This window comes from Drosophila suzukii, chromosome 3 (assembly GCF_043229965.1).
Source record: "Drosophila suzukii chromosome 3, CBGP_Dsuzu_IsoJpt1.0, whole genome shotgun sequence".
Classification (NCBI taxonomy): domain Eukaryota; kingdom Metazoa; phylum Arthropoda; class Insecta; order Diptera; family Drosophilidae; genus Drosophila; species Drosophila suzukii.
This window is the reverse complement of record NC_092082.1, coordinates 7,937,466-7,957,523: the sequence shown is the minus strand read 5'-3', so window position 1 is coordinate 7,957,523 and position 20,058 is coordinate 7,937,466. Positions and strand designations below refer to the sequence as shown.

General features: G+C 40.4%; 1 protein-coding gene across 6 annotated transcripts in view; it reads left to right on the top strand.

Moving 5' to 3' along the window:
* Rbp6 (RNA-binding protein 6) overlaps positions 1-20,058 on the top strand; it is a 190,112-nt gene that overhangs the window by 81,120 nt on the left and 88,934 nt on the right. For all 6 annotated transcript variants that reach the window (XR_010654125.2, XM_036814973.3, XM_036814975.3 and 3 more), the window contains exon 6: positions 1,943-1,984. Coding sequence is in view for 5 of the 6 variants with exons in the window: in XM_036814973.3 (XP_036670868.1) it covers positions 1,943-1,984 (42 nt within the window). In the remaining variant the exon portion in view is untranslated. The remainder of the gene's footprint in view (positions 1-1,942; positions 1,985-20,058) is intronic.

The following is a 20,058-nucleotide window of genomic DNA, read 5'->3' as shown; positions in this document are numbered from 1 at the left end:
GAGGCATGCAAAAGTTGCCAAAAAATAGGGCCCAAAAAGCCAAACAATTTTTAATTAGCTGATATGACAGGCGCGATGAACATCAATGAGCTGCAATCGTTCATTTTTTTGTGCTTTTGTGAAATTTTAGACTTTTAGGAATTTTAGTTTTTAATTTTCTACCAGATATGTGAGCAAACTTATTTTTGAAAATGAAAAAATTACAAGATTTGAACTTATATAAACGCATATATTTTTTAAAATCAAAGAAAATTAAGTGAGCGATAAAAAACAATAATAAGAATTTATTTGAATTAGTAGATAAAATCCTTATAATTTTTTAACATTTGAATATAAAATGTATTATTTTCTATACCTTAGTTAGGTATATCCAATTCTTTTCCAATCCACGTTATTAGTCAACTTTCCGCCAAGATGTCGTATCTCCATTTTATCCATTTAATTAATCGGCTTCGGCAAGCGCTGTTCATTCCTCTGCATAAATACATTTCCGAAAGCGCCTTCCTTCCGCATTTTCAATACGTGGAAATCGCATTTGATTAGCTGCCGGCGGGAGTACAGTGGAGACCCGCTAATGATACCTGCCCACGCATTACGCATACGCCGCATGGGCATTAGCCTAATTGAGTGAAGCCGGACTGTTTTGGTCCTTCGTCCTGCGGTCCAATGTCCAATGTCCATCCGATCATCCTTTTATGCTCGCCAACTGTAAATAAAATGCGCAGCCAGCATTTATGTGGAAATTTTTTTTTGAGCCGCCGTTTTTGTTTGTTCCGCAACTGCATTTACATGCAGAGTACGTGTAATGTTTATATCTATGTGCATATAGATTGTGTATCCACTATATACACGTCTTCCTGACTTTCGGATGGTCAGGGATTTTCCGTGTTTCCGTTTGGCTGCACAGCGACGCAAAACGAAACGAATTCATTTCATTTCGTTACGGTTTTTCGGCCTGATGTATTTCAAAAAGGCAAAAGCATCGACATCGACAACCTACGAAAACCGTAAACCGTTTCGGCACTCAGCGCTGATTAGTTTTAATTTTAATCTAAAAATCAATTTCCCGCCGTGCGGCTTCTCTTGTTTTTCGTCCTGCACACAGGAAATCAACACGGCAAACGGCAAAACACAACGCCAACAAAAACAGAAACAGAAATGGCAACCAAAGCTGGTCGCACCATGTCCTGCCTATCCTGTGACAGATTTTCCCTGTGTATATATATACACTGTATGTGCGAATTATTATCGCCAGAGGATATTGCGTTGCTTCCTTCGCCTTTCCCGGCGCCTTCATTGGCTTAAGATAGCCGGATAAATGCAACAGCAGCACTTCAGCTGACAGGATTTAGTGCCACCCTTGGCTACCAGATTTTTTATTCCGGCTGTCAGGACGAGCTGTGTCCTTGCACTAATATGATAGCCGCAGCTCGAACGCCAAATGGCGAAAGGCGAGACAGGAAAATCAGGAAAAGCGCTGTCAGAAGCTGAAAAGATAGACCAGGCGAAAATGCTTAAAATTGAATTTTTATGATTTTTAATTATTTTTAATGACGCTGCTTATTGGGTAGAAGCTGCTCGATTTTTTTTTTGCTCCTTACGCCCGCTGGCCGAGCAATTTGTTACGCGTTAATTCGTGCGTGCTCAGCTTGAAGTCACCCGCTAGCAGACACCATCCATAGCATCCATACCATCCAACCCATGGTACCACCCCAACCATCCAACCAAAACCCATACCAAAAATCCCCCCCCCCCACTTTCCCCTTGGGGCAATTTCATTTAATGTGCAGTGCAGGCTTATGCAAGATTTATGCGCGGCTATTAATATGAAGAGTTGTGCGAAATGTTCTTTTCATTTAAATGTCATTAAGCATACGATTTCCTTTGGATCTCCCATCGACTCATGGTAAATTTTCTTTGTCTATCTCCCTCTCGCCCGCAGGTCGATCCGAAAGTAGCTTTTCCGCGCCGAGCACATCCCAAGGTAAGTACCAGAGAAAATCGAAAAAATAATATTAATCCCTTTATAATAATATAAGAAAATAAGACAGCAAAATAAATTTACTGTTTGAAGGTAAGGGTTGCTGGAAAAACCAAATAATCCCTACTTATTTCTCTTTATACCATTTAAAACTGTTTTCCGACGATTGTTATTTTTCATATAATATATGAATATTAAAATTCAGTCATTAAGAAACATATATATATTTATATATCCAACGTTAAAGACATTTCCTAGCAACTATGACCGATTCCTCCCTGTACCTTTACTTTTTAACTTTTGGAAATAGTGTACAATAATAATTAAAGAAATTTAATAATCCATTCTGGAAGAAATAGTGTTTTCTACCTTGGTCATGCCTTCTTTAAGTTCCTACAAAATTCAGTTCTCACTCAGATAAATAATCTCCCTTAAAAGGCTATATAAAAAAAAGAAGATACAAACCATCAAAAAAAAATCATTCTGAAAAAAGTCGCCCGTTTTCGTGGTTTTTTCGGGAGTGTGTGGTTCGAGGTGGGGATGGCAAAAGGATGTGTCATAAGTAGCAGTAAATGGCAGATGAAATTAAAAACGGAAGATGACAACAACAACAAAGCTGCCAGGACGAGGCGAAGATAACTTTGTGTCTGACAGGCGTCGGTTGCGTTGGCTTCCTGCAAACCCATCACACCACCCACCGCCCACCGCCACGCCCCCTTGGGCCACCCAAAATGCCACCTTAACACCAGCTCTTCTTAAAGTGATGATGACAACAGAATTTCGGCAAAAAAAGCAAAGACATAAGGGGAACCACTGCGAACTGCTGCTGTCTGCAGCCATCGCACCCCTCTCTTTCTTTCGACGACTCCCCCTCTCTTTCTTCCGCCGATTCCCCCTCTCTTTCTCCACTTGCCACACGCACATTTTCTACCGGTTAGACAGCGCGTTACAAATGTGCCTCTGTTTTCGGTTTTTACTGTCGTCTTTATGCTGGTATACCCTTTGTACAGGAACAGATCCATTCGAAAATCTTAAAGGGCTTATAGCTAAGAAAAGGGAAATGTTTTTTATCACATATTATTACTTTAATTGGTTGGTACTATAATTTCTGGGTACATTTTATTATTGGTTTCAAACGACCTCCTAAATTATCATATATCACATTATCATGTCATATATATATTAATATATATAAGTAATGTTATCTGTGAATGGAGGCTGCACCTTCTAATATTTTATGAAGAAATGATATGCTGAAAAAAACCTTTCAAATATAATATTAAAAGAGACTGTATTTGTTCTATTTGTTAAAAGCATTCTGATTAAATCTATTGAAATGGAATATATGGGGAATTAGAAACATTTCATAGAGACGTTAAAGTTGGCATTACTTGAGCTATGTTTTAAAGACTTTTTTTCCAATTAAATCCCCAAACTAACCCAGTATATATAGGTATTCGACCTAATATTCTGAGTAACTTTTCACCGATTCGGCTGAACGACAAACCGCAAAGCACACCAAAAATACGCACGCAAATGGCACCCACACACACACTGCCTCATATTACACCCACACACACACACTCGTAAGACAAGGAAACGAAGTCGAAGGCACCGCCTCCTGTTTCCGGCCACCCAAACCTTCTGATCCTTCAGTTGCCGGCAACTCTCCTTGGAGCTATATGCGTGCTTATCAACACGCAGCTGATTTCCGTTGCTATTCCAGAGGCGCGTGCCTCCCAAACACGGCCCCCAACCCCTCAAGAATTTTCAGCCCCACCACCCATCCGACACCCCCTCCCCTCAAACACCACCCCCTCAAGCAGCAGCCAACAATTATTTACGTAATGTTATTATTATAATATTTTTTTAAACGCATTCTCACTGGATTTGCGCGGCGTTACCAAGAAGTAGACAGCCACAAGGAAGGAGCCAAAAAGGATGTTCGAGGGTGGGGAGGGGGTTTCGGTGGTTTAAGGTTTTAGGGTGCAAAGAGGCTGAGCCGGGGGGCGTGGCTAGGACGTTGGCTATGCGGCATTTTGCGAGTGGCTTTGTGTTTTGCTGGGGATCTGCTGCTACGCGCGAATATCCTCTCGCATATTAAAAGGCGTTTAAAAACATAAATCCAACGTCTAACGGCTGCTTATGAAAATTACGAGGAAAAAATGACTGACAGAGCGGGACGGCAAATGGGGTATAGAAAGAGACGGCAGGCGGCTTAGTGCGAGGCAAATGGCAGGGACACCCGAAGGAGTTTTCCTACGCAGCACGGACCAAAAAAAAAAAACAAGATATCTGGGTGGAAAAAAATTGCAGGCGACATCAAAAGCAAAACAAGGAAGAACGCTATAGTCGAGTACCTCGACTATCAGATACCCGTTACTCAAAGGGAAATGGAGATATGCAAGCAGCAAAGCGAAATTAAAATGCGCCACCTACCGGCGGTAGACAGATTTAAGCGTTATGGGCGTTAGAGTGGGCGTGGCAGAATTATTTTTGGATCAATCGATAGGTATTGACGACACCAATACATTTCAGTTAAAATTTTTTATCTAGCATGCAAATTGTGGGCGTCACAGGTTTTCGCGGTTTGTGGGCGTTTAAGTGGGCGTGGCAAACTTTTTTTTAGGTCAATCGATAGGTTTTGATGAGAACAATACATTTCAGTTAAAATTTTCTATCTAGCATCAAAACTGTAGGAGTTACAGTTTTGGGCGGTTTGTGGGCGTTAGAGTGGGCGTGGCAGTCTACTGAAACAAACTTGCGCTGCGTAAGAAGCTCAGGAATCTGTACGCCAAATCTCAATAGCCTAGCTCTCATAGTTTCCGAGATCTCAGCGTTCATCCGGACGGACAGACAGACGGACAGACGGACAGACGGACAGACGGTCAGACGGACAGACGGACAGACGGACAGACGGACAGACGGACAGACGGACATGGCTAGATCGACTCGGCTAGTGATCCTGATCAAGAATATATATACTTTATGGGGTCGGAAACGCTTCCTTCTGCCTGTTACATACTTTCCGACGAATCTAGTATACCCTTTTACTCTACGAGTAACGGGTATAAAAATGTGGGAGAAACCCCCGAAAAGAAAGGGAAAGGGGGAGGCAGAATGATAGGGAGGACAATTTCTCGCACCGTTTGCCAGGACCAAAAAAACGAGGACCGGGCTAAAGAAGGAAGGATTGCCCACAAAATGCGGCCCAAAATGCTTGCGGTTGCAGCGAAAGTTAAGAGTTTTAAAAAAGGAGCGTAGACGTAGGCAGTTGGGGACTTTTCTGGGTCTGGATGGGGCTAACGGAGGGGAACGGGAAGAAACATAATGAAATGAAGCATACTAAATGACGCTGCTAAGTTTTCGCTGGGACTTATGAAATTGATTTGAATACTCTGTTAAGAAATATCTGTATCCTTTTTGTTACTTATAAATAACAATTAGAGATCGTATTGTATTTGCAAAGTCTTATTACAATCCATTATAATAAGATATAATGTCTAGTAATAACATTTCTTATCAACAATATAAAGCATTTACATCACAAAGTAGTGTAAAAAAGCATTTAACATGTTCTAAGGCAATTTGTTAAATTTAAAAATTGAATCTAAAGACTTTTTTCTCAGTGTTTTGGCACACACACGCATACCGCGCCATAATGAAATGCGAAAAAATGATGATGATATTTTTGGACCATAAAATGCAGATGAGCCGACTAAGCAGAAAATAGTGTCGCAGCTGGAGAAGAGGGGACATTCTCTGCATTAGGGGCTGGCTGAGGGGTGCTAAGTAGGCCTCTACTTTCGCAGCATACCCTACTTTCGCCCCTTTTCCGCTTTCTACTTTCTCTTCGGCTTTTTTACACATGTCGCAAAACTCTTCCCCTAACTTTAGATGGAGTTAATTTCTTCGCTTTTTAAGCACTCCCCTCCATGAATATGAAATGTATATTTGTGTTAGTTATATTTTTTTTTTTGGGGGGGAGGCATAGAATAATGGGGGCGTGGAAGGGGCAGTGGCATACATATGTCATGTAAAAAAGTTCGCTTTTAATGTGCAAAATTGCTGGCGGACTAGGGCCATAAAAGTGCATGGGAATAAGTGAAATGGATTTTTGGGCTACGCTGCCCTGTCCCATATAAGTGCGCTATAAAAAAAATGAATTTCCAGAACGGTCCGGGGCAGCAGATATAGTTTGAACTTGGCTAGGATTTATGGCTGTTTGTTCGGAACAAAAGAAAAGTGGAGGGACCCCATATGAATCTCTTGGCTTATTCCTCTGGAGTGCGTGTGTGCGGGCAAAAAACATACCGGATTCGTTGAGTTGGGTAAATCCTTTAATGTCGAGTTGAGGTGCGTACACGAACAGGTCGTATAAGTGGATTATACGCACAGATCGGATTTCGGAAATGGCGTTGCCTTAGATTAGGTTATTTTATCAACTTGAACCGCATAGTTATGGACCAAATTATAGCCGAAATAAATAACCACAGAAAGGCTTTGCACATACTCGAATAAGATGTTATTATAGTTATTCAATAAAGTTTTATAGCACTGTCTTAAAAAGGTTAAATTATGTGGACTATTAAAAACATATTGAATGTTTTGATATTGAAGGTAATGCGTTCTGATGATAATGGTTATATAATGGTTAATACGAAGGAATCTTCTTCTTAGTAGGTAATATTTTAACGAACCTCTCTTAACTACAATACGATATTATAAATTATTGGAACTTTTAAAATTATTTATTTTTGTAAGGTTTTCAAAAGTAACATTAAGTACAAGAAAAAACTAAATATATTGTGTATCAGCTTACATGGTATATCATTGGAAAAACTTTCCCTAATATCATAGGTTTCTAGAACTGTCAGTAATTTTGTGCTTTTATTTCCACAGTTGTCAAGTTATCCTGCCCCACAAATTAGTCGTAAGCAGTTCTTCGGCCCATAGATTTCCCAACGAATAATAGTTTTTGAACCATCCCATTGGGGATCTAGTTTTGTGACAAATTCCTGACCAGGCGCAGACATCTCTTTCATTCGAGGGCCCATCAATGGGAAATGCTGTGTCCTGGCATCGTTTTTTCCATTAAATTAACACGCTCAAATGTGCTGCTCATGTGTGGGTATCTGTATCTGTGTGTGTTCTGCTTGTATGAGTGTGTGAGTGAGTGAGTGTGTTTGTGTGAGTGAGCGAGGGGGAGTTGTACACTTACATTGTGCAAACTTTTCTAATTTAAACCGGCAGTTTCAGTCAATTGCCACAGCTTACCGCTTTCGACATGAGTTTTACTTTTTTAGTACCTTCGGGTGTGCGACGGATGCGATGTTGGCGCATTTTAGAAAGAGAAATGGAGAAGTGGAGAGTGGAGTGAAATGGGGGGGAGACAGAGAAATTTCCAATACATTAAAAGTTGTGTGAATACACTTGCCAGAATCCATTATAACCCAGCCAAACTGAACTGAACAGAACAGACATGAAAGCCAGGCCATAAATCTAATAAATACGTGTGTTTCTCACCCCTTTCACTCCAACCCCCTCTCCCCCCTTTGGTTCATTCCCACACACTTCCGGTTCCGTTTGCCGCCCTGTGCAATAACTTGTGAAATATGTAATCAATCAAGATGGAACAGTCGTTGAGGCAGCCAAACTATGTGGCAAGTATGCGTCTGACTGCAGTTCTTGGTGGGTTGAGTTCTGGGGGGTGAAAGTTCAGGGGGCGGTCGGGTCGATTAATTCAACTTTCTGCTGCAGACAATGGCATGTGAAAAAGTCAAAAAGTTGAAAGTGCAATTTTGTCGTTATTATTTTACATTTACAACAAAAGATAGCAGCAGGAGCAGTCGAAAAGCCAACCCAAAAAAAATAAAAAATCGGAAAGTTACTCAACTATTTTATACGACGGGCGGCACGCTGTGAGTCTGTCCCACTCACTCATATCCCCATCTCACTTGCTCTTTCCCGGCTCACCCACACTATCTGGCAGTGTGTGTAATTGTCAGTTAGTTGGCGCTGTCAGTCCGAATGTTGAAATTAATTTATTTCAATTGAAGTTGAACTTTTGCGGCGTTATTACTTTGCGAAACTTTCTCCGAGCTACGCATAATAAACGAGTGTGCGAGCGAGAGGCTCTGAAGTGGGTGCAAGCGAGACAGCTTCAGTCGCCAGGTGCCGAATGACCTCCACCCACAAAAAAATAAAGCCACCTCAATCACCCACTTTGCATACATATTTATTTAGCCTTTGCCAAAATAATCAAATTGCAAAATGGCAAGTGTTGCCATCAACGTCAACCGAATATCATCTGCTCTTTGTCTCACTCTCGCCATCTCTTTCTGTGACAATCTTCAGCTGTATATCTACCTCTTTCTGCCCCGGAATTCCCTATCTCTTTCGTGTTTTATTTTTGATTTTCTATGCCAATACTCGTTGTCTGCTTTCTTTTTTATAACTTTCGGACAGACGGCGAAGAGAATTGAAATGTGAGTTTCGGAGATTCAAGAGGGTGATATAAAGGGCGGGCAGATATTTTTCCGAGGGAGGGGGGAAGGGGGCGTGGCACAGCACACGACAGGTGCCGCTGACGTCTGTGCTGATAATTTGTTGCGAGACTTCAGCATTTGCAAGTGGCAGGCCTTGGACGTCATTGATAGTTATTTGATATGCATATTCCAAATGCTCGCTAAAAAATAAATACGAATAAAAATAAATACAAGCATGAATATCAGCAAAAAATTATTGATTGAAAAAATGGCACTAATGACGCGGGCGAAAGTCAGGTGGGCTGTACAGGAAATTTAAATGTCTGCATGACATTAAAAATAAACAAGTTGTTATTTTTGGCACCATTAAAACAACAAAATGATTTTAATTGCCAAGCAGAAAATGTTATTTCTTTCTTTCAGTTTTTTCCAATTTTCCAATTTCTTTATTTGTTTAATTTTGGGTTTTAACCTTATTTTAATCATCCAATAAAAGCTACGTTTTGTTAAAGCTAAAATATCAAAAAATTGATTCGTTTGCTTACCATTTGCATTACCATTTCGATTTGTCAGTATCAAAGTTTCAACTTGGAATCAAAAATCAACATACTCCCCAAAAATGTATCTATGAATTTTAATGTCCATCAATTGCATGTTTTCTTCTTCAATTTGCCATTCAATTTGCATTAGAATGTATGTATTCGCCCGCTCAAAGTTTTCTTAAAGTGTGCCATGGTAATTTTTGGCAGAGCTTATGAACTTCCCGACGGTTATTGGTTTTCTTGTTGTTGTTGTGATGCTGCCTTTTAAACTCGAATCAAAAATCAAAATCCGCACCAGCTACAAATGTTAAATCCGCAAATAATTGACAAAGTTTAGGCATAAACGTAGCTCTGTCTCTGCAAAATTGCTCAGGGGTTATGGAACTTGTGAGGGGGTGGGGGGGGGATGGAAAATTGTGGGGCTGCGAGTGGAGAATTTGGGTGGGGGGTGGCGGTGGTGTTGGCTAACAAGAATGCTGTGTGTGCGGGCCAACTTCAAAATATGTTGGCCACAAATGGCAAAAGTTTGACAGGTAAACGGAATTCGGATAGAATATCTATGTACACACGTGTGTATGAGGGAAATTTAGTGGGGTTTTCCAACGGAAACCGCTGAAACAGCTGCGACCATCGAAATTCTGGATTTCGAATTTTCGAAAAACCATTCCAATACTTTGTCTATCTATGCGGTTCTAGTTGAGCGGGCGGACATTTATGTTTAATGAGATACTTTTTAACAGCCTCATAAATGGCTATGATAACCACTTAATGTCGAAAGCAACGAAAGCCGAGTGAAAACAATTTACATATTAAACTTGCGCCGAGTTGCCAGCCTGTTATCCTCGTCGCACATCCTGCCCGCCTCTCTCTCTCTCTCTGTCTCTTTCACTCGCCGTATATCCGTCTCTTTCGTTCGGCGTGCGAAATATGTTCGCCTGCGGCGCATTCACTTTAATTTGATTAAATTTTGAACATTTTCACGTAAAAGTTGCTCCTTTGGCTCGGCTCGGTTCTGTTGGGGCTTCAGTGCATCGCTTTTCCCGATTTTCCCGCTTTTCCATGCTCTCTCATCTGTGCTGGATGGATTGGATGGCCAGCTCCGTTCCGTTCTGGCCGGATCGGATCGGTGGCTCTGGGTCTGGGTCTGGTTTGGTCTCGTTTCGCTCGTTTTGGTTTGGTTTGGGTGAGCTCGGTCTTTCTGGTCGGACCTCCTGCTGTCTCAAAAAAGCTGATGCCACCTTCATGCTCAGCTGTTGTCTGCCTGAATTTATCTCGCTTTGTGTGAGTTTAATAGTTTTAATACCCTGTAAAAAAGGGCCGAGGCCAGGTGAGAGATTACAGATAAAAAAGATCTTCAAAGGAGACTCTACGTTTGTTTTTCATTCAAAAATTTAAATTATCTCTCCCATTTTAAGTAATATACCAAGAAGGTTGAATCTTTACTTGTTAATCTGGTGGTTTGAACTGTTTGCATTTAACAGATACATTCTTAAGGTGATTAATATTTTCTTTTACAATCTTAAGGATTTTACTATATACTCTTATAATATTAGAATATTTATTTTTCCTGAACTGGATTTAATCCTGATTAAAAAAGTAAATAATTTGTTTTATTTGTTGCTTTAATTCCTTAAAGTGAATTTAATCATATTTTAATATTTATGTACATTTATCCAATTGTTTTCTTACCATAAATATTTTTTACTGCCATTTTAGGTCATCAAATAATCCTTAACTCCGCCGAGCTTCTCTTGCTTATTTCATTTGAGTATTTTGTAGTTTCTGTATTTTATAATAAATAGTTGTTTAAACTTTCGCCTACGCCAGAACCTCCTCCCCCCTCACCAGTTGCTATACCACCCAAAAGAGATGTTTCCCACCAATGTGGTGGGCTCTTGTTGCTGTTCTCGTTGTTGCTGTCCGGCTCTTCAACTATTTTTTATGCAATCTGCTGTGGCTCTACGAAAGACCCCCTCTTCACACATCGAAAGGCCCCCAGTTGCATTGTTTTGTTCCGGGCGCTTCCTTTTGTTTCCCCGCATACACTTTTTGCTGTGTTTTTATTTTTTGTCTGTTTGCCATTTCCTTCTCTGGTAGCCGCACATAGTTATGGCCACGATTTTGGCTTTCGGTTATGTGCACTGAGATTTTCCTTGGCCTTGTTTTTTCTCCCAGCCTGGCAATTGTTTTCCCGGCTTTCCTGCTTTCCTCCGCTTTATCCTTTTCATTGTTGTTGCTGTTGTTGTTGCCCAGGTTGCCAATGTGGGGGAGTTGAAAATTCTCCAAATTAATTCGCATCATTTAAATCACAGAGAGTTTAATGGGGGTAAGGGGAAAATCATTGGGGCTGCCGTTAAATCGAACGAAGAAAAAGCAGGCAAAAGATTCGCTTGGGCCAGTTAAATTATGGCCCACATTGAGCCGGGGCAAACGAACAGATAAACAATAAGTAACTGTGAATTATGGTGGCCATTACTTTTGTCTCTCTCCTTTTGGTCCTTTGTGTTGTTTATGGCAGGACAATAATTAGGACAAAACAGTGGGGTCGTCACCGCCACCCAGAGGAACGTGTGAAATGCTCCCTTTTACATGTAGCCGGGAGAAAATTGGTTAATTAGGGGGCCCACTCAATTTCCCACCACGAAAAATATATTTCAACCTCAACAGTTGGCAAATCGAATGGGATTCACCTCGATGTCCCTGCGCTCCCCTCGCTGTCTGGGTAAATTGCTTATGAAATTGACATCGAAGCCTCGCCTGTCTGCCGGAAATGGAAACAGCGGTAATGACGAGGCGCACACACACACTCACGCACACCCCTCCTCTAATGCATACCCATACACTCGCATTCACACCCCCTGACACACACACCCAAAACGCTGGCAGTATAACCCACATAATTGGCAAATCACACACATTGATTTTGCCGTGTGCTGGCGTCCTCGTCATCATCCTTATTGCCGCTTTCGCTGTTGTTGTTGTTGTTTGCTGGTTCAATCGCTCACTGCAGCCCGCCCACCAGCCACCCACTCCACCCCCCAGAAACCCCACCCACTCTCGACCACCCACCACATCCGACATCTGCCTGAACAAGACGAGAGATGTAAAGAGCGAATATAGTAACTACACCGGAAAACATTGCTATTTATTTAAAGAAATGTTCCCGGAAATGGGATTTAATCTGGAACGAGAAATTCAGAAATAAGAAAAGATTTTTCATTTTTAAGTCTTTAAGGAATCTTTTTAAAGAAAGCACCAAAGTTGTGTACCAAAAATATGATCATCGTTATATTATAAAATACTTTGTTTTTGGAATCGATATTTATTTATTCATATGGAAACAGGTTTTGTAAAGATATATTGTTATGATATTATATATTATAGATCTTTAAAACGAGTCCAAAACAATATTTCATAAAATTTTGTGAAAACGATTCCAGGTTATCCGATTAGTATACCATAAAAAAGCCTAACTAAAATATTTGAAATAATTATTATTATTATAAGTAGGAATCTGATATGGTATTTTCTTTTTCGAAAGATGGGAAATAGTACCCCAAGACAAGATCCAAGTTATTTCAAATGATTTTCCTCTGTGCAGCGAGTTTGAGAGAACTGAAGGAAAATATAGCCTATACCTAATTTAAAGGCAATGATATCCAAAACTCCAACTTAGCCGCAGGCGGTGGAAGGTGTGCCCACGTATACATATATACATATAGCTCGTGTGGGAGTATGTCATATAGGGCATCATTAATAACAGCAAGGCGTAGAACAGGCCAAGACAACATCATTAGATCGAAGCTGGAGCTGCGACTTTGTCTACGCTTTGGCCTTAATTTCCATTGTTCAGCACTGGCATTGGCATTTCCCTGCCGCTTGATCCTAAATAATTAGGCAGACTTCAGTGTCTCCGGCAGATACAACCCATCAACCATCCGCATGCTCATCATCATCACAGCATCCCAACATCACCGTCATCGTGTGGAGGGTGGAGGAAAAAAATATATCTTCATTGCTGTAATTTATAACGTTCACTTGTCATTAACAGCCATTTTAATCGTCTAGCGAGCTGGCACATACAAACCCATAATGTGTATAATATGTATTCCCGTATCCTGTACGCCTGTTGTGGCATTTAAAGCGTGAAAATATTAATTTATGAGCCTTTTAAACGAGCCCGTTTCGGTGAGCTCAACAAATTGGCAATGAAAATGAAGCAGTTACAGCGGAAAAGCAATGAGATAAATATGAAAATAAATACTGCGTAAATACCAAATGAAAACCGATGTATAAATACTAAACGGGCGGATAAATGAATTGATTGAGAAGCCATGCTCAAACGGATTTCATTCGCGTGAAATCCATTGAATTCAACAGTTTTATGCTGAAACTAGTCGTGTACCTAACGGCCAGGGCGGAAATTCACGTTTTCCTCCGCGCGACTCCTTGGGAAAGCGAGAAACCCGAAATCTATTTATGCCCCAGCTCAAGCCCATAAACCACAGCCAAAATCCAGTGGTCGTCGCATTTAAGTGTCTTGAAGGGTTTCTGGGGGGTAATAGTAAGAGGAGTTGGTTTCGGGGGATAGTGGGGGGAGGGCTTTTCGGTGGGTATTTTGGGTGGTAACGAACGAACCACAAAGCAAATTCGCCTGCCGTAATCTGCACTTGGTGCTCGTATCTTAATAAACTATTAAATCAAACGCAAGCATCAATGCACGCAAGCACACAAATTCCCTTTATATATTTATTGGGGAGGGAGCTCGAAATTTTGAAGCTGGCATCCCTTTAAAGGCCCCTCCATATTTTCGTATTTATAAATTCTCACAAAACTGTATTTTCTTCTCTGTTTTCCTTGCCCACAACTTTTACTGCTCTCATATATATGTAGTAAATGAATAAATGAGTTATATGCGCGTTCACATTCACATTATTCTGCAGCCATTCGGGGGGGATTTATCCTTATCCTGCTTTTCCATTTTTTGGGCCCTGTCCGGTTGGGTTTTCGGTTGTTTTTGTTCTGGCTCACAGGAAACCGATAGGACATGGCGATTAAGGATATTCCAGGAAGCCAAGCCGGGCCGAGCCAAAAGCGTTTTCCATTTCAATTGAACGGCCACCGGAACGGGGAGTATTTTGCTGATGAATGAAAGCGATCTTCTACCCATTTTCAGAAGGTTTAAAGTGCTACTTTGCCTTCTTTCTTAAACTTGTTTAATAGTGTCGTCTTAAGTAATTTTAAATTATTTAATTAGGCTTTTGTCATTTGCATTTATGGACAACTAAAAGAAAACCAATTGTATTACATCAAACCAATTTTTTGGAGAATTCATATAAGCTCCAGTTTGTGTTCATTGAAGATAGATAAACAACCTTTGTAATACATTTCGTAAATTAAACTTACCTACATTCACTTAACATAAAGGTATAATAGGGATTTTTTATTTTCTAATCAGTTTTTAATTAAGTAGTACCTACTATTTCTAACGTTTGGCTTATGTAAGATAGTTTTTAAATAAATTTTGCATAGAGCTTGAATTTATACATAAAATTTTAATATTGCCGGCTGTTATGTTGACTTTTTAATAAATAATAATTTCTATATATATCATAAATTTGGCAGTAAAATATTTCTTGATAAAATGCCTATCAACAAGCCTATTTAAGATTCGGAATACTTCAAAATTCATTCTTCGAATTAAAGTTGCTTTAATGGATGCAAATCTATATCGAAATGAGTTAATTAAATTCCCAGAGATATTACAACTGCTGAATATGACTTCCGTGGATCTGTGGCGATCTGATTTGGGCCAGAAGGTGCCGCTGCCCTTGGGCCACTCGCACCAGATACCCGGACTTATAGCCCAGATACATGCGCCTTCTCCCCAGCATCCTTGGCTGACTCTGCTGTCGTTATTATTTATGTTTTGTTATCCGTTGACCAGAGCATTGGCGCTTGTTTTTTCCACACTAGCCAGCTCGCACACACTCGCATGGCTCACCTATTTTACGATAGAATGAATATCTCGTGCTCTCCTGTTTCCAGTTCCCTCAGCGATGGTGTGTAGTTTTTGCCACAGTATTTTTCTCTAAGCTCGTGGCCATGTGTGTGTGTTGGCCTGCTTTTCCCCCTTGGTTTTCCACCGCTTTTCCTCCTTTTCGGCTGTTCCTGGTTCTATGTACTTCCGTTTTGTAGTGAAAAGAGCTTTGCGTGTTGCGGCATCTCCTGCTGCTTTCCCCTCTTGATATTTTTGTGCGTGTGTTTGTTTGTTGCTTAGAGAATTGATGGTAAAAGGATGTGTGTGATTTTGCTATTTTTGCCGCGTGTGTGTGTGTGTGTTGGCCACAAATATCAGCCGAATGAAGTGGCATTTGTTGGCGTGGTTTAAAGCCAAGTGCGCGGAGTAAGCTCTTAACAAGTAGAATGCTTAAATGTGACCGGACGTCCAGGGAGGATTTCCCAGTACTTCGGTCATAACTTATTCATATTCTGTTGAGAAATGCAGTTGAAATTGAAGAACTAGAGCAATAACTTGCCTATACAAAAATGGAACATTCAGGGAAAATGTATATTTAAATCTTTTAGATTTTTAAAGGTCATCTGATGCTGACTTTCAAATTTTACTAAGAGAAAACTGCACTATTTAACTCTTATCTTAACTTTTCTTAAAGTTGAAGGATGAATAATAAAGAATATTACTTATCCCTTCCGTTTTGCCTATATATTTTAAAAGTTTAAGTATTTTTTGAAGAAGTTTCAAATCACAAGCGTTTTAATATTTAACGTTAACATATTGATTCCCTTCACATTCATCATTTCTTGCTGTTTATCTTTGACTGGTTTTCTAAGTGATTTTAGTTCTCCCGCCGCCGCTTAAATCTGCCCCACACCCATGCATATAAAATAATGTTTTTATAAGTCTGTTTGGAGCTGTTCGATAGCGCAATTTGAGGCGGAATCCCTTCCCAGACGTCCACCCCCCTCAGCGCCTCCCATGTGGCATTGTTTGATCTGGCTTCGGTGGCTGAGGAAAAAGGCAAGCAAAACGTCCCAGCGGAGTCGTCAATAAATGCGATAAAGCCAAACATGTTTCATTTGCAATGGCCAATGGCTGCCGCCTCAGCTTACCCCGACCACTCCATCCAAAACCCGCAATTTCTTACCAGCCTTCTTTCATCTCGCACACATCTTGCAGCGATATCGAGGAAAATGCGAAATTACGAATTGTATTATATATTTTTTTTATATTTCTACGACTGCATGATACCCGGTAGCACCCATCCTGTCAATATCAATAACCATAAATAAGTCAAAATCAATTCAGGGTAGCAGGAATAAGGGAAAAATGATCTAGTATCAAAATATGTGGTTAACATTTTAAAGAAAAAACTTAATATTTACATTTTATGAGCTTTAAATATATAAATATATTCCAATTTGTGATTCTTTGAATAGAAAATAATATTCTATGTTGTGAATAATAACAAAACTGAAGAAATCCTTTGACTTCCAGCTTTAAATTGGCTGGATTTCATCGAGTGTGGGTGAAGAAAAGGTTTAAAACAAGATTTAAGCAGAATATATTACCAACTTTGTTGCTCTTATTACTGCTAGTTCCTGGGTTCATAAAATTAGCTAAAAGTATGTGGTCGTTATACAGCTCATATACCCCTGCATTGTCCCCAAACCGAGCATAAAAAGGAGCGCAGCCAAAAACTCATAAAAATCTACGCTGAGCTGCGCTGAGAAGCCGAATTTAAAGCTGGTGGCGGGGGAAAATAAATAACAAGGAAAGCAAAGAAAAGCGAGGAAAAGCTAAGAAAAGCATCGACATTGGCATTGGCGTCATCTTCAAGTGTTTGCCACTCAGCTCAGCCCGATTCGATTCGCCTCAACTCAACTGAACTCGACTCCTGTGAGGATTTTGACCCATAATTGACTTGTACACATGCCAATTCCCCAGCTGATGTCCGCCCCTTTGCTCCCATTTTGTCCATTTTTCGCCGCTGCGTGTCCATGCGGCGTTTTGCGGCCAAGTTTACAATTTATCCCTGGCCATGCACCTGCCACTTGGTCCACTTCCTGGTCTTTAAGTCCTGCTTTATATGCCATCCGTTCGTTGCAAACAAAAAACTATTGTATATGACATTTTTAATGCCCCCATAGCTATCATTAGATGGCGAACAAAGCGACGAGCGGCGAACAAAGGCAATAGAAATAATCAATACAAATTTTATACCCCCCCTCCCCAACGACACACACACACACACACACACTCACACAACAATGAAATACATTACAAATCAATTGCAATCGCTCGAAAATCGGCATGCGAATTTCCATAGACGATGTCTGGTGTGGCCGTGCGATTGGATTGGATTGGCATGGGCTGGGTTTTGGGTTTGGGTTTGCTATAGGAATTGGGATTGGGACTGGGCTGAGTTGGCTTGGGTTTGGTTCGTTTGAGGCACGGAAAGAAATACTGGGTTCTATAAGTACCTCATTATAGTTATCTAAGAACCACGGTTTTGGTTATAAATATATGATCATATTACAATTCTAATCCTTTAGGATTGTTATAATAGTGTATATTTATATCTTTGACCCAAGGACATTGATTAAGTAACCATTGTATTTTATAATATATTATAATTAATATGATAATTGATATCATAATATAAGGGTTCGAAGCTCTACGAAGTTAGGTAAACAAAAAGTGGGACCAAGATTCTAAAGGCTTAATTCCCATGCTAGGAATACAACTGTTAAAGTATACCTTCTTAGAAACCAAATCTTCCTAATAATCAATGAAAGGACATTATTTTTCTCAGTGAAGCTGGCAAGGGGCAACATTATTATCATCATCAAGCGTACAAAGTTAGTGCCGGCGGGCTTTTCGGCGCGGGGAGATCGGATGAGCGGGTTGCTGTGGAGGACGGTGCTCCAAATCGGCAAATGAAACAAACCAGGATTTACATGTACACAGTTATTGCTGCTGCTGGTTGCACACCCACACACACACACACACCCGCGCAGCACTCATGTGTGTGTGCAGCATTTCCTTTGGGTTATTTTCCGGGAACAACATTTCATGGCACTGATAAAGCTGCCATGGCAGCAGCCTCTGTCGCCGCCGACTGCGCTGTCCCTTTTCCTTTTTGGAGCCAGGGGAAAGGCTTTCACTGCGTTTGCGCAGAGAGCGGGAGAAGGCAGAGAGCCGAAAATCATGGTAAAGAGAGAGCAGGAAGAGCGGAAGCAGGTCCTTTTTCGGCGAGAGCAAAATTCCCAGCTGCGAGCATTATTCGCATGTCAGCGAGGAACAACAACAATTGCCCCGGGGCCAACAAAATATTTGACGCAAGCGGATTGTAAGGATGTAGCTGTAACTGTATGTGTGCCTGGAGAGTCCTCGTTTGCATGGGTATGTGTGCGCCAGTGCGTGTGTGTGTGTGTGAGAGAGAGCGGTGGCGCGTGCACTCCAGGCAATGTCAAGTTGACACTTTCACCAACGCACGAGACACACGACGAACAACAATGGAGGAGATTGGGAACGACGAGGACGTCGGTGCCCATGATGATGATAACGATGATGATGAGGATGGTTATGATGCAGATACAGCTGCCTATGATGAAGATACGACCAGGAAAGATACTTATGCCGAGGATTGCAATCCGGCTGAGACTAAGAACACTTTGATGTTCGTTCGCTTGAAGATGATTTCAATGACGATTGAACATAGATAGTTTCAACGATGAGTACTTATAAGATAATTAATCCTATTACACACGATTACGGCATATATAGTCTTTTTCAATTTATATAACAATACTAGGGACATAAATTTAGATAGTTATTTTAGGAGACATTCATAATAACTGCTTTTAAATATTAGTGTTATTAGTAATGAATTAAAAACAAATTAAAAAATAAAAATAATAGCTCAAAAATCATATTATATGCTTAATAATATCTTACAATAATTACCATTAGTTCTTAAGTTATATTATGCAAGTAATATTAAACCAGGCTATAAGAGACGTATCCATTATAACCCTTCATCCTGTATTCCTCGGACAAAGAGTTAGGGCTCACCTGGCTACATCGGCATTATCCTTATTCATCAACATAATCATCGGCACATCAGCGACACCCTCTGCAGAGGTTACATGGACATTCTGCCGACTCGAATCGCTATTGTTGTTTGTTTGCGCCATCGTCTCATGCCCCCCTTTCTCTCTCTTCTCTGCTCCCTGCTCCTTTTCCTCGTCCTTTCTCCGCCTCTCTCCCTCTCTCTCCAGCGAGTGCGGGCCACCCACGAAAACAAACATAAAGGTGCAACAATGACGCGCGTGGAGCACCGAGCTCTCTCTCGATTGAGCTCCCTCCCCTTTCACTCTATCTCTCTCTTCAGAGAGAGAAAAGTGTCTCTCGTTATCCTTTCTCTCTCCTGCCATTGCAATGAGAAAGTTTTCTCTCTCAGGCTCTGTTAACTCATTTCTCCTGCTGCTGAAAGTGAATGTTTGGTGTATGTCTAATGTTTGTTGTTTGTTTGTTTTCGATTGCAACATTGTCGGTAAAAGTTTTGTGGATTGGGGAAAGTAAATGTTAAGGCTTACAAAATAGTAATGTGTTGCATGTGACAAAATTCGAAAGCAATCGATTTTTTAACTTTTATGTGTATTTAAATAGGTTTAAGAGGTTGTTATTTAAAAGCATTTTCTTTTAAATCAGAAAAGCCCTAGAGATCTGCTGTGATTTCAAATGAACTTAATATAGTTCATGAAAGTATGCAATGAATTTTTTGATTGCTGAAAGCAAGTGATTTGAAATTGATTCGTAAGTTACTTCTTTTTGGGCGTATTTATTTCGAGGATTGATCTGATCATCCTTCTAAACCTTGTTACTATTCCGCTTCTACTATATATTTTTTATAGTTATTTAGGGCAACCCTTAATGGGTACCTAAAAGTATGCAATCAAAGTGATTTGAAATCACAGCAATACTTTTTACCGTTATTACTGCATTTACTTAGTATGTGGAGCT